This window comes from Geotrypetes seraphini, chromosome 6 (genome assembly GCF_902459505.1).
Source record: "Geotrypetes seraphini chromosome 6, aGeoSer1.1, whole genome shotgun sequence".
Lineage (NCBI taxonomy): Eukaryota > Metazoa > Chordata > Amphibia > Gymnophiona > Dermophiidae > Geotrypetes > Geotrypetes seraphini.
The window spans coordinates 42,226,551-42,241,568 of NC_047089.1; the positions used below are offsets into that span (position 1 = coordinate 42,226,551).

Sequence of the window (15,018 nt, forward strand, 5' to 3'; positions counted from 1 at the left end):
CAAAACTTTCTGAAATAGGAATGACAGATACCACTCTAAATTGGTTTAAAGATTTTCTCATAAAATAAGAATACCTCATCAAGAAAGATGACACCTCCTCCAACAACTGGAAGGCCTTCTATGGAGTACCCCAGGGTTCTCCATTCTCCCCTATATTACTTAATCTATTTATGAGCTCACTTGGATATATTAAATTCAATGATGAGTGCATTGCATCATATGCAAATGACATCCTTCTCTTTATCCCAACAACTAGCATCCAATCTGATACAACCCAAAATAATCTCAAACAACATAGATAGAATACAAACTTGGGCAACAAACTAAAACTAAATGCATGTAAAACCAAAATTCTTTGCTTTCATACCCCACAACAGACAGCTCCGACAAACATCACTTTCCAAACAGATAACACTCTTGCAGTAGACAAATCCTCCAAAGTTCTGGGCTGTATTTTGGACTCCATGCTATCGATGGAACCGCAAATCTTCAACCTCTGGAGGAAAACCTTCTTTACTATGAGACAACTGAGACTCATCAGACCATACTTCCATCAACAGGATTTTGCCCTGCTCATGAAGATGCTTATCCTGTCCCAACTAGATTACTGCAACTCCATCTACATGGGTATCAACATCACCCTTATCCGCAAACTGCAGCTCATACAAAACACAGCAATAAGACTCGTATTCAAACTGAAAAAATATGATTCAATCTCTAACTACCTCAAACAACTTCACTGTTTACCTGTCTCATCTCAAATAAAATTCAAACCATCTTGCATTATGCGCCACACACTCTACAGAAACTCCGCTGCACCACTAATTCATCTATTCTCCTCGGCATGGTCCGATTCACGCAGAAACCTCGACAGGACACAATTGAACCTCTCCACAACAAAAAACCTAAAATATAAATGCATATTTCATTCAATGTTCACATTTTCTGGTGTGAAAACTTGGAACGACCTCCCAAGAATCATCAGATCTGAATCTAATTACACCACGTTTCACAAACTAAACTAAGCCTTAAGTTTATATACCGCATCATCTCCACGGAAGTGGAGCTCGGCACGGTTTACAAAGCTTAAAAATATAAGGATAGAGAGGAGAAAGATTTACAAAAGCATATGAACAGAGGGAAAATAAACAGGAGAAGAAATGTTATATGTTAGAAAAAAGTCAGGTTTTCAGTTGTTTACAGAATAATTGGAGGGAGCCCAGATACCTCAGCGGGATTGTGAGGTCGTTCCAAAGGCCCGTGATTTTAGAGAGGAGGGAATTTCCCAGTTTGCCTGTGTAGAGAATACCGCAGAGGGGAAGAAACTAAAGACCTTTCTTTTTGACTCCATAAACTTTACTGGCAACTGAGTCCAGCTTATCCAAACCTTGTTAAAACTGGCTGGAGCATAGGAAAGAGAGTGGGGGTAAATGGACAATTCTCAGACTGGAAGAGCGTCACCAGCGGGGTGCCGCAGGGCTCAGTGGCTTGGACCTGTGCTCTTCAACATCTTTATAAATGATCTGGACATTGATACGATGAGCGAGGTGATTAAATTTGCGGACGATATGAAGTTATACAGAGTAGTGAAGACAAAGGGGGATTGCGAAAATATGCAATGGGACATAATTAAGCTCCAGAAATGGCACTGACATGGCAAATGAGGTTCAATGTGGATAAGTGCAAAGTGATGCATGTTGGGAACAAAAATCTCATGCATGAATACAGGATGTCCGGGGCGGTACTTGGAGAGACCTCCCAGGAAAGGGACTTGGGAGTTCTGATCAACAAGTCCATGAAGCCATCTGCACAACGTGCTACAGCGGCGAAAAGGGCGAACAGAATGCTAGGAATGATCAAGAAGGGGATCACGAACAGATCCGAGAAGGTTATCGTGCCGCTGTACCGGCCATGGTGCACCCTCACCTGGAGTACTGCATCCAGCACTGGTCGCCGTACATGAAGAAGGATATGGTACTACTCGAAAGGGTCCAGAGAAGGGCGACTAAAATGGTTAAGGGGCTGGAGGAGTTGCCATACAGCGAAAGATTAGAGAAACTGGGCCTCTTCTCCCTTGAAAAGAGACTGCGAGGGGACATGATCGAAACATTCAAAATACTGAAGGGAATAGACTTAGTAGAGAAAGACAGACTGTTCACCCTCTCAAAGGCAGGGAGAACGAGAGGACACTCTCTAAAGTTGAAAGGGGATAGATTCCGTACAAACGTAAGGAAATTCTTCTTCACCCAGAGAGTGGTAGAAAACTGGAACGCTCTTCTGGAGTCTGTTATAGGGGAAAACACCCTCCAGGGTTTCAAGACAAAGTTGGACAAGTTCATGCTAAACTGGTGAGACTGGACTCATTTGGAGCACTGGTCTTGGCCTTGGGGCCGCCGCAGCAATGTTCTTATGTTACCACATCCTCTAGAACTCATTCCATTTAAAACATTCTGATTAAATGCTTTTTTCCCACCTTTGATGTCTGGACATTTTATTTTGCCTTCATGTTGGTCTTTTCAGTCTGTCTGCTAATTCTTCATGTGGCTACTGTCCATTTGTCTTTTCTCCTCTCTCCTGTCTATTCCCTTACTCCACCTGCCTCTGGCATATTAACCATTTATTTTTAGTTTTTTTTCTGCCTTTTTCTCACCCTTCTCCTCCTTTTTTACTTTTCAGCTACCTATCAAATTTCCATCTTCTTCTTTTACCCTCTACCTCTCCCATTCTCCATCTCACTCCCTCCTCAACCCTACATTCCCTTTCATCTTTCATCTACTCCCTATTATATTTCTACCCTCTGTAACCACTATACTCTCATTCATTTCCTTGCCACCACTCTCTTTCCCCTTCTGGCCTTTCCAATAGGTTCCACCATTCCCAGCATCTTCCTCCCTCTACCTTTCTAGCCCAGCATCTGCTCCCTCTTTTGCTCCTCCCCGCCTTTGTATCACGACTCCTCTCTTTCCCTTCTCTCTTCTCTCTTCCCTCTTGTCCTCTCCCCCATGGTCCAGCATTTCTCCCTCTCTCCAATTGTCCAGCATAATTCCCTTCTGCTCCTGGATCCAACATTTCCCTCTTTCTCCCCTCTCCACTTGCTGTGTATCTCTCCCTCCCTCTCATATATCCCTATGTCCAATATCTCTCTTTCTCTCTCCATCTCTTGCACCTTAGGTCCAACATCCCTGTCTCTCTCCCTCCTTGCACCCTAGGTCCAACATCTCTTTTCAACCTCACTCCACACAGCATTTTCTCCCTTTCTGTGCCATGCCCAACATTTCTGCCTCTCTCCCATTATCCACTATCTCTCTCCCCCCTCTTTGTGTCCTGGAACAAACATGTCTCCCTTCCACCATAATGTCTAACGTTTCTCCCTCTCTCCCTATGCACCATCTCTCCATCTATATTTATATTCCGCATATCCTACAATTCCAGGTGGATTACAAATTATTCAGGTACTCAAGCATTTTTCCCTATCTGTCGCAGTGGGATCATACTCTATCTAATGTACTTGTGGCACTGGGAGGATTAAGTCACTTGCACAGGGTCACAAGCAGTAGTGCGGGATTTGAACCCACAACCCCATCCACCCTATTCCCAAACATTTCTCTCTTGCCCCTCTCCATGCAGGATCTCTCCCTATCCTCTATCTCATATTTAACATTTTCCTTTTCTTTCCCCGCTCCGCCTCTTTGCAGTATCTCTCCCTTCCACCCCATGGTCTACAATCCTCCTCCTCTTGCCTCTCTCAACCCATGTGCAGCATCTTTCCTTCCTTCCCTCCCTAACACACTCATAACTAATTCTCTCTCTTGCTGGCACTGGGGAAGCAGACTGGGCTCCCGTGGTCCCTGTATCTTCCTCTCTTCAATCTCCGATTTCAATGGATCAGCGGCAGCGATTGCTACACTCTCCCTGTCGCTAACCCAGAAGCCTCTCCATTGCCATGTCCCGCCCAAGCAGAAACAGGGGGTGGGACATGGCTGAAAGGCTTCCAGGTTAGTGGCAGGGAGTGTGTAGCAATCACTGCCACTGACCCATTGAAGCCAGAGAGCAAAAGGAGGAAGATGCAGGGAACAGGCGTCCAGCCTGCTCCCATGATGCCAGTCTTGACAAAGTCCTCCACTGCTGGGTGGATGAGTCTGAGCCCAAACTGAGCAGGCCAGGCCCGCACACAGGTACACCCCTGGTGCTTACCCAATGCAAATGTCTCTTGCTTACTGCATAAGAACATAAGAAGTTGCCTCCACTGGGTCAGACCAGGGATCCATCGTGCCCAGCAATCCGCTCCCGCGGCAGCTCATCGGGTCCATGACCTGTAAGTGATCCTTTGACTAAAACCTTTCAATCCTCATTTTTTTTTCTATCTATACCCATTTATGAACCGTATCCTTCAGGAACTTGTCCAATTCCAATTTGAATCCCCTTAATGTACTCTGTCCTGTCACAGCCTCCGGAAGCGCATTCCAGGTATCCACCACCCTCTGAGTGAAGAAAAATTTCCTAGCATTGGTTCTAAACCTGTCCCCTTTCAATTTCTCTGAGTGCCCCCTTGTTCTTGTAGTTCCCAATAGGCTGAAGAATCTGTCCCTTTCCAACTTCTCTATGCCCTTCATGATCTTGTAAGTCTCTATCATGTCTCCTCTGAGTCTCCGCTTTTCCAGGGTGAAGAGCCCCAGCCTTTCTAGCCTCTTAGCGTATGAAAGGTTTTCCATACCTTTTATCATTCTTGTCGCTCTTCTCTGAACCCTCTCAAGTATCTCCATGTCCTTCTTTAGGTATGGCGACCAATATTGGACACAGTATTCCAGATGCGGTCGCACCATCGCGCAATACAGCACCATGATGACTTCCTTCATTCTGGTTGTAATACCCTTCTTAATAATACCCAACATTCTGTTTGCCTTCTTTGAGGCTGCTACGCATTGTGCCGTTGACTTCATTGTTGTGTCCACCAACACACCCAAGTCTTTTTCAAGGTTACTTCCCTCTAGTACTAATCCCCCCATTTGGTAGCTGAACATCGGGTTCTTTTTCCCTATATGCATGACCTTGCATTTACCTACATCGAAGCTCATCTGCCATTTATTCGCCCACTCCTCCAGTTTGTTCAGGTCCCTTTGTAGGTCCTCACATTCTTCCACAGTTCTAACCCTGCTACAGAGTTTAGTGTCATCCGCAAATTTTATAACTTCACATTTCGTCCCCGTTTCTAGATCATTAATAAATACATTGAACAGCAGCGGTCCGAGTACCGACCCCTGCGGAACTCCGCTCGTGACCCTCCTCCAGTCTGAGTAGTGGCCCTTCACTCCAACTCTTTGCTTCCTGCCTGCCAACCAGTGTTTAACCCGTCTGTGTACGTCCCCTTCCACCCCGTGGTTCCACAGCTTCCTAAGTAGCTGCTCATGGGGTACCTTGTCAAAGGCCTTTTGGAAGTCGAGATAAATGATGTCTATGGGTTCCCCTTTGTCCATCTGGCTGTTTACCCCCTCAAAGAAGTGCAGTAAGTTTGTTAGGCATGATCTTCCTTTGCAGAAGCCATGTTGGCTCTCTTTCATTAGTCCTTCATTAGTCTTTCATTAGTCACAGATGCTGTCCTTTATCAGTGCTTCTACCATCTTGCCCGGAACCAATGTCAAACTTTCCAGCCTGTAGTTTCCCATGTCACCTCTCGATCCCTTTTTAAAGATAGGTGTAACATTTGCTATCTTCCAATCCTCCGGGACCTTGCCAGTTTTCAAGGATAGGTTGCAAACTCATTGGAGTATTTCCGCTATTTCATTTCTTAGTTCTTTTAGTACCCTTGGGTGGATTCTGTCCGGGCCTGGTGATTTGTCACTTTTCAATCTATCTATCTGTTGGAGGACATCCTCATGGCTCACCTCTATTGTCAACAGTTTTTCTTCCTAGTCTCCATTGAAGATCTCTTCGGGTTCTGGTACACTGGATGTGTCCTCGCTTGTGAAGACTGACGAGAAGAACTTGTTTAACCTATCAGTTACCTCTTTTTCCTCCTTTATCACTCCCTTTCTGTCTCCATCATCCAACGGTCCTACTTCCTCCCTCGCCGGTTGCTTCCCTTTAACATATTTGAAGAACGATTTGAAATTTTTTGGTCTCCCTGGCTAGTCTTTCTTCGTATTCCCTTTTCACTCTCCTAACCACTCGATGACATTCTTTTTGGCATTTCCTGTGTTCCTTCCAGTTTTCCCCGGTTTGGTCCTTTTTCCATTTCTGGAACGATTTTTTCTTGTCTCCTATCGCTTTCTTCACTTCATTTGTTATCCATACTGGGTCTTTTGTTTATTTATTTTTTGCAAATAATATATGGTATGCTTGTTTAAATTCTTAATATGTTCTGATTTAAAAAAACCCAAAACAAAACATTTTATTGCTATCACTAGCACTACCTATAAATAAAACCTTACCTGGTTAAAGTCTTTTTGTCTCAGGTATGTGATTGCTTTGTTTATTTCCAAATCATTGGCAAGCTCCACATACTGAGATGATTTTACTACCTCGACACACCTAGAACACAAAAAGAACTGATCAGTAGTGTTAGTAATTTCATTTGTGCATAAACCATATTAATGTAAAGGGGTATAAAGGTCCTTTTGCTATACTGTGTCCATTAGAAAAAGAGATTAGTTTCTTATAATGCTAACATCATTTCTAGTAGATAGGTGAGTCATTCTAGACAATAGGGTATTCTCACCATGTTTACAAGCTGTGCAGAAGGAATCCACTGCAGATTTTCAACCCTCCTTCAACCGAGGGGTTTGCTGACCCCTTTAGTTTGTACCAAAGCAGGCGATAGCCCTATATAGATAACATAACAAGGAGGGGTATGGGGAGACTCCCAGAAATACAGTACTGTTCTGAAAGTATAACAAACATTATAAACATTGCAATGGAACAATCCAAACTTCAGAATTACCCTACCCCAGAAACATTTATGGAGTTCAAACATTCCCCAATGTGCTATAGCAATATACATTATTCTTCATACCCTTGAGGGCTGACATCAAAATCTCAGCTTTGACTTGAACTGTCTAATTGAGAGAGTAGGCAGGTGGAGAAATAACAGACAGGGCAGAGTACCAGCATGGTACACCTATCTACTAGAAAAGATATCATCAGCACGGTAAGAACCTAATCTATTTTTCTAGTGCAATAGGTATGTCATTCTGGACAGTAAGGATGTATAAAAGCAGTGCCCAAAATCTAGAGTGGGTCTTCAGCGTCCACTCATAACACTGAGGACCCAAATACAGTGTCCTCCTATGCTGCCACATCCACTATACAACACATGCAGTGTGGACCAAGTCGCTGCCCTAGAAATCTCCTAAGTTGCCCGGGCTTCTTGTCGAATGCACTTCCAAGAAAACCAACAATTGTTTGCCATAGTCAATATATGCTTAAGAGATGGCCATGCAAATCCATCTTGAAATGGTAGCCTAAGACACTGATCTACCGTGTCTAGCATGACTGGAGAGCACAAATGGTCAGATAGTCGGACCTCGTTAGTAACCTCTAGATACCATAAGAGGACTCTTCTCATATCCAGTTTTCTCAGAATTTGATCCTTTTTCTTTGACCTTGTGATATGGAACACTAAGACTTAGGTGGGCTGCCTCCCATGGTCTGAAAATCGGGTCCACACTCTTTGCATATTTCTATTTTCTTAACTATCACTGAGCTGCACATAAGAGTTGTGTCTGCAGGAACTTTTGGGACTAGGTAGGACACAGAGAAAGGGAAGCCATGTTAATAAATTTCTTCAGATTTCCACTAACATTTTTGCTCTACTCTAAGAAAGGGCCTTCTTTATTAAGCATATCTTGAAATCCATGAGATTTTGAGACTTATTGTACGTAGAAAGACAATACTCTTTTTTAATAACATATCTATGTTGACAAAACGGGTCAGTACAACCGTCTTTGTCCAACATGTATGCCAGGCTTATGGACAGTTTGTTTACATACTAAAAAACATTCACAAAGGTCCATACATAAGATTTCAATATACACAGTTCACTCTCAAATAGTAAAGCAATTAACAAATGGGTATCAAAAGATAGCAGCCCATGGTTTGATTCAGATTTATCAACAATTTTTTTTAATTTTTGCATATTATCATCTCAACTGATGTAAAATAGAGATTACAAGGGGTCGCTGAAAAGTTCTCAGCCCAACCAAGAAGAGAATGATGTTGAGCCATGAAACTTACAAGTTATTTCACACTTTTCTTGACACTTTGTGTTTCAATGATATGAAATGAAAAGTGTCGAGAAAAGTGTGGAATAACATATAAATTTCTTGGCTGTACATCATTCTTTCTTTGGTTGGGCTGAAAACTTTTTAATGGCCCCTCGTATGTTTATAGACAGAAATAAATATGGGGTTTATATTGCTAAATTTAATACAACCTCTTACCAGTCATATCCTACAGCAAAAGATGTATCAATTGCTGGTGCTATCAGCTTAGCTGCTGTCATGATGTATTTTTCAGCCAAAGCCTTTCTGATGGGAAAAAACAACATAGTAGATTAAATGATATGTAAGAATGTTAACAATTAATAAATGTGATGCCCCACTTTGCACAGGGCTTCTGAATAAGAATTGGAACACCTAAGTTAGGATATTAGAAACTCTCTAGAGGTTTGGATATTCAGCTTTGTTTAAGCAGGCAGGAGGCACTCCTGCACACTTAAACCATGCTGAGCTTGCTAGACATCAATATTTAATGGAAGTTAACTGGGCAGTACTTCTAATTAACCAAGCTTATTCTGGACAGTACTGGAGTGGGGCAGAGTCAAAGTAGAGCCAGGAAGTATGTGCTGACTATTACGCCCAACTACAAAACATTCAGGAAAGAACTTAAGACTTTTCTATTCAAGAAATTTGTCAAATGATCTAACTAAACCTGATTGACCCTCCACAGATCCCAATGCATACTACATCTATTAACCATGTATTCTCCCTGGGAATGCCCAGGCCAACTCTTGTTGTAAACCGCCTAGAACTGAAAGATATTGGTGGGATATAAGAAAACAATGTAATGTAATATATGTGGGCTCCTATAATATTCAATGCCAGGGCCCTTATACCTAAGTTGGACTACAAAAAAAAAGCAATCCTAATTTTGCCCAGTTGGGGGAAGGAGGTGGCAGCAGCTTTCAATATTAGCTGTACCTACATAACTTTCAGGTGCCGTCACAGACCCACATATTCAATGTCAACAGCCAGCATTGAATAACCAGATGTATTCTAGAAAACAGCAGCAGGCTTATTATATATGGTTTACAAAAGGCTCTGCGGTATATGGAGCCTTTTGTAAACTATATATAAGGATGCCATAATGTTTACTGGTGTTAATTAGCTCATTAGCCAATTTAGTTACGTGTTTTCAGAATAGCATGCAATTTAGTGAGGGTATTTTGGGTACCATATATAGACAAGATAGAAAAAAGCAAAAACAAATAAGGCACTGCGACAGGCAGAAACTAACATATTTTTAGTGGCACATAGCCATTTTTGTATTATTTTTATTTCTTTTAGAAGGTAGCCTGGAACAGAGACAAATGGGCCGAAGGAGAATGGAGTTGGATTTTAATCCCTAAAGAGATTTTGGAGGATGACTAAACATACTGTTATGTCCTTTCCCAAACAGTAGTGGGCTCTGAATGTATGAACAGCAAACTTCTTCCTTGAAGGCTTATCTAACAATGCCATCATAGCTCTAATGTCAGTGTTGTGATCCTAGTAGTAGAACAAACAACCCAGGATCCTTGTTTCCAGTCTGGCATGCTAAGAGAGAGAAAGTACTTCACACATATACACACACACACACACACACACACACACAATGATCAATGTAAAAATCATGAAAGCTTTCTGAAGGCAGAACCTGGTCAGTTTAAAGGCAACTGAATCCTCAGGTCTGTTTCCCAGAACCTCTGCAAGTCCCGTGCCTTTTATTAGAATTCAAATCAAAATTACACAAGCAGTTATCAACATATCGTCTGATACAATATGTCATTTGACACAATACGTCAGTAATCAGACCATTTTCATGTCAACAAAAACTCATTACCATGCAGGACAAAACCAAAACATAGGCACCAGAACTAGATGATCAGATGTGACGACGTAAGATGCAAAGAGTCAACACTAGTACATCTATAATAATAAAATGCTATGCGCGCATGCACACTCTCGCCGCGTGTTCTCTGATCTGTTGGGATGTGGCGGCAAGAGTGTGCATACGCTAGATGGCGCGGAGTGAGGGGCCGGGACTTAGGGGAAGGAGAGCAGGCCCAGGATTTGGCCGGCCCTGGGCCAGGCAAGACCCCCCTTCTCATTCAATCTTATTCGATTCCTTCCATCCACTGTCTGTCTTCTTTCTGCATCTTTCATTTGCTCTGTTACTGTGCTTCTCCCTTCACCTCCCCAATTGGTCTGGCACCCATCTTCTTCCCTCCGCTCCCCCCATAGTCTGGTATCTCTGTCTTCTTCCCTTCCAGCGTCTTCTCCCCACTCTCTGTTCCCCATTTACCTTCAGTGTCTTCTCCCCATTCTGTCTTCCCCATTTCCCTTCAGCATCTTCTCCCCACTCTGTCTTCCCCATTTTTTCCCTTCAGCGTCTTCTCCCCACTCTCTGTTCCCCATTTCCTTTCAGAGTTTGTTCCTCTCCACCCCCCTTCAGCATCTGTTCCTTTCTTTTCCACCACAACCCTTCCCTCTTGCCACCTCACTGCCCTTCAGCACCCCTTGCGCGGTCCAAGAATCTCCCTCCCCCTTACCTTCGCGGCACGTTTTAAGTTACTTTCCAGAGTAACTTGCTCAAGCCGCAGGAGCCTGCCTGCAGTCACATGCATCTGTGGGCAGAAGCTTCTCCTCCAACGCAACCGGGGAAACAACAACTACAGTACAAAATCCTATGTCTTTGCAACAGAAAGGAGGAATAGTCTGAGGGATAAATTTCAATATTTGTACTAAGTATTTCTTAAAAACTTCTAGAGGAGACATTCCAAGTGCTAATAGGGAAATTCAAGAGATGAAGATTAAGTCTCCGATTATTATTTTCTACTTGTTCCAGGTTTTCTATGTTTTATCTTTAACAATACCAGATGTCAAATTTTGTAAAGCTTTCACATCTTCTTTCGCCTGAGATATATGTATATTAAAATCTATTTTTTGCCCCTTGCAAACTTTTAGCCAAAGAATCCACAGTACTCACTAATGTAGATACTTCTTGCATTGATTTAACTGATGTGTCCAATTTCTGAAGAAGAAAACACCAAGGACCATCCCACTCTAGATGGTCCTTGGTGTTTTCTTTCTTCTAGTACACATTGCTGTTCAGTTTCTGAAGGACATTCCAAATGCCTTCAGGGTCACCACCACATGGTTCTCTACACTGCCAGTGGAAGCATCTCCAGCTGTAGCATCCACTGAACCTTGTCCAACAGCTACCTCGTCTCCAAACAATGCCTCCTTTCCAGTAACCTATTTGTACCTGGTATTTTTACCTTTTAATCTTTCAGAATTCCTACCTTTGTTTTAGCAATATCAGGAAAGATCAGCTTATATTTCAACTACCTGACTTTTTCATTTAATGTCAGATCATAGCCTTAGTGTTAGGCTGCCTTCAGGGTATGTTACATCATTTCCTCCTTACACATTTGTTTTAATAAAAAAAGTTTAGCATACATTAAAAATATTTCAGCATGCTAATCAACTTAACACACATTAAATCAATCAAGTGTTTACAAATTAATACATTTACTGCAGTTGCCAAAATAAAAGGAACCGCTGAAATTTAAATGGAAGTGTTTTGCTTATGCAGCCCCAACATTGTCATTTCATTCCCAAAGTAATATGTAAAGCAAAGGAGAGCAATTAAAGCCTGTATACATTTTTATAGCATTTCAGTTTTTAAAATTTAATGCAATAGACCTTTAGAATACTACTTGGTAACTCACAATAAGATTGATGTAATGAAGTTTGATAGAGATTTTTTTAAAGCTGAAATATTATAGGTAATATGGAATTCTAAGGGTGTTTTAATGATCAGTTCCAAATAAATTAAGGGGACCAATGCTCATTGGATCTGTGATCTTACGCACTATTTTAAAATTTATGTACGTCACTGTGACTGAAATATGGAATGGTGGTATAGAAGATAACATGGCAAAATAAATAAATAAATAGAGAAGAGATGATATGTAATAAATATGAAAACATAAAAAGGCAGTACAAGTTTTCTTTGATTCTGTTTTTTGATTTATGGGCCAAGTATGAAGACAAACTATTACATTACATTACATTAGTGATTTCTATTCCGCCATTACCTTGCGGTTCAAGGCAGATTACATCCAAACTAAAACAAAATTACATTCAAAATTTGAAGGAATAGAATAAGCGATGACACAGAATTTTTAGAGTAATATATATGGGTAAAGAGTTACCAAAGGGAAGTGGAGGTCTTTAGGAGATAAGATTAGGGTGAAATTATGGGTTTTAGATAACGTTTGGTAGATATGAAAACTGAATGGTAATTAATGGTTTAAATAACATTATTGCATTGTTAAAGTTGTGATACCTTTGTCATATTCTCAACACGTTTCTCAGTAGTTATATCATTAGTAAAAAGACTTGACTCCAAAAGCAGTATAAGATGAATATAAAAAGAAATAACAGTTATAGAAGGCAGTAAGATCACTATTTTAATAACACAAGGAATTTAAATGCAATAATTATCCTAATTAAAAGAGGAGATTTACCTGTCACGTTCCATTTGTCTTAGATTATCATTTTTAATAGCTTCAATCACTAGGTTAGTATGAGGGTCATCCTGAAATTAAAGTATATCATGAAAAATACAAAAGGAATCCTGTATTTCTAAAAGCATTAAAAAAACAAACAAAAATCTAGCCATTTAAAGGAGAAATTAGATCTTAAATGCTAATTTTCTATCCTTTAGTTTCACCAGATCAGTCCAGAACCTGCTATCACCCAGCTGTAGGTTATGAGCTCTGCCTTGTTTGTGTTTTGGAATTTATTTACCACCTTTTTGAAGGAATTCTCTCAAGGCAGTGTACACCTATAAGGGCACAATGCAGCTATTTCACTTGACAAAGCAATGGTACACATTATGATATGCTGCCTATGCCTGCTAGCTGTGTCCCAGTAACACGAGAGTCATTTGAGTCTAACATGAACTATGCACCTCAGTTTAAATGCACATTTCAGGATCTGAGGTTGTTCCTTCCAAAACCTCTAGAGGGAGACAGAGTGCAGGCTTGCCTTTAGCACAGAACACAGGTTACATAAGCTATTCCTTCAGTCACCAGGGAAGTGACCCAGAGTAAGGCCTGCACCTGAAGGTTTGGGGTATGGTAGTAACTTTTTAAATGCTAAGGCAGAACTGTTAGAGAGGAGGAATGTATGACAGCAGCAGCGCAGGGAGCTCTCAGGGCTGAGGGTCTAAACTGGCATTAAGCAGCTGATAGCTATGAGCTGGAGAAGAGGTCACAGATCCAGCCAGCCTAATAAACCAGCCCATGGAAACAGAGCTGTACACAGACTTGCCAAGCCAGGAGTAGCAGGATATGGAAGTTTGCTAATCAGTTAAGGCAAGTGGAAATTAATTTCTTAGCAAGAGAGCTCTGAACACATCAGTTGATATTGGGAAACGTGTTTGCTCCTGTGTACAACCATTCATTCGTTTCTGCCCTCCTGTCACATTTGTCCTCCTTTGTAGAATACCAACTGATCATAGGAGGGACTTTAATACAATTGTTTAACTCTTGGGTGACAGTAAATCTCCAAAAACCTCTGCAAAAGGAGCAGAGGGGAGAGGGATTAATTTTTTTTAACAGGGGTCCTACTTCCAGGAGAACTAAACTAAACTAAAACTTAAGTTTATAGATCATATCCTCTCTATACCAACAGAGCTCGACACGGTTTACAGCAAAATTAATTACTTGAACCTCCATAACGTTTACTCTGGACTCAACTACATTCTTGTCTCAGACACACTGTTCACTAAAATTCACAGTACTGATATCTATGTGCCTTTGTTGTTGGACCACATAGTAGTGTCACTAGTACTACTATTAATTAGATCTCATAGTGAGAGGATCTGAAGAATGCCTCTTTGCTTACATAATGATGAACACTTTCATACTAGAGGTATGCACGGAGGTAGGGAAAATGAGAAACCCACAGAAATGAGGAGAAAAAACCTGTATTACTGCAGGGACAAGAGGGGATGGGGACTAAATTATGTCTCCGTGCACACCTCAACCTCACGGCCTTGGAACGAACCTGTCTGCCCGGTCTGGCATCATCCCCCTGACCAAATACAACTACTCCTGCTAACCATCATTACATTCAGTCTTCAGTCCTGAAGGCCAGTGGCAGCCATACGGAACGGCTGCCTGCATTATGGATTGAGTCTTTCCCTCTGACCTGACCCAGCCTACACCTTCTGAAGTGGCTTCTTGTTTCAAAAGGGGAGGGATGGGTTAGATCAGAGGGAAAGGCCTGGTACAGACCTGCAGTGCTGAAGACTAAATTTAAAGGTGGGCTGGCAGGCAGTGGAAAGCAGCTGCCTTAAGTTGGTGGGGGAAGTGATGATAGACCATTTGGGCCTGCGGACCAGAGGGGAAGTAGAAAAGCAGAAGTGTTGGGTCGAGAGGGTGATACCAGACCATGTGGGCCTGTGGGATGGGGGGAGGTAGAAGAGCAGGGGAGGTGAGGTGGATGGGTGGGAAGGAATTTAAAGTTCGATGACAGGGCAAGAGGAAGGAAAAGGGAGAGATGGACCTGGGGATAGAGAGAGAGGGAAGGAAAGAGAGAGTTAGATCTGAGGTTGGAGGCAGGGAGGGAGACAGTTGGACCTGGGGAGGAGGAGAGTGAGAGCTGTTCTTAAGGATGGGAGCAGGGAGGGAGAGTGTTGTAGCTTTTATACTTGGTAAGAGGCAAACCACTGGAGAGTCAGCCTTAGAAC

At 41.9% G+C, this 15,018-nt stretch overlaps 1 protein-coding gene across 3 annotated transcripts in view; it reads right to left on the reverse strand.

Moving 5' to 3' along the window:
- Positions 1–15,018, reverse strand: part of IFT88 (intraflagellar transport 88) — a 219,164-nt gene that overhangs the window by 105,234 nt on the left and 98,912 nt on the right. For all 3 annotated transcript variants that reach the window (XM_033949812.1, XM_033949811.1, XM_033949814.1), the window contains 3 exons: positions 12,788–12,858; positions 8,436–8,522; positions 6,429–6,528 (listed from right to left, as the gene is read on the reverse strand). In XM_033949812.1, coding sequence (XP_033805703.1) covers positions 6,429–6,528; positions 8,436–8,522; positions 12,788–12,858 — 258 coding nt within the window. The remainder of the gene's footprint in view (positions 1–6,428; positions 6,529–8,435; positions 8,523–12,787; positions 12,859–15,018) is intronic.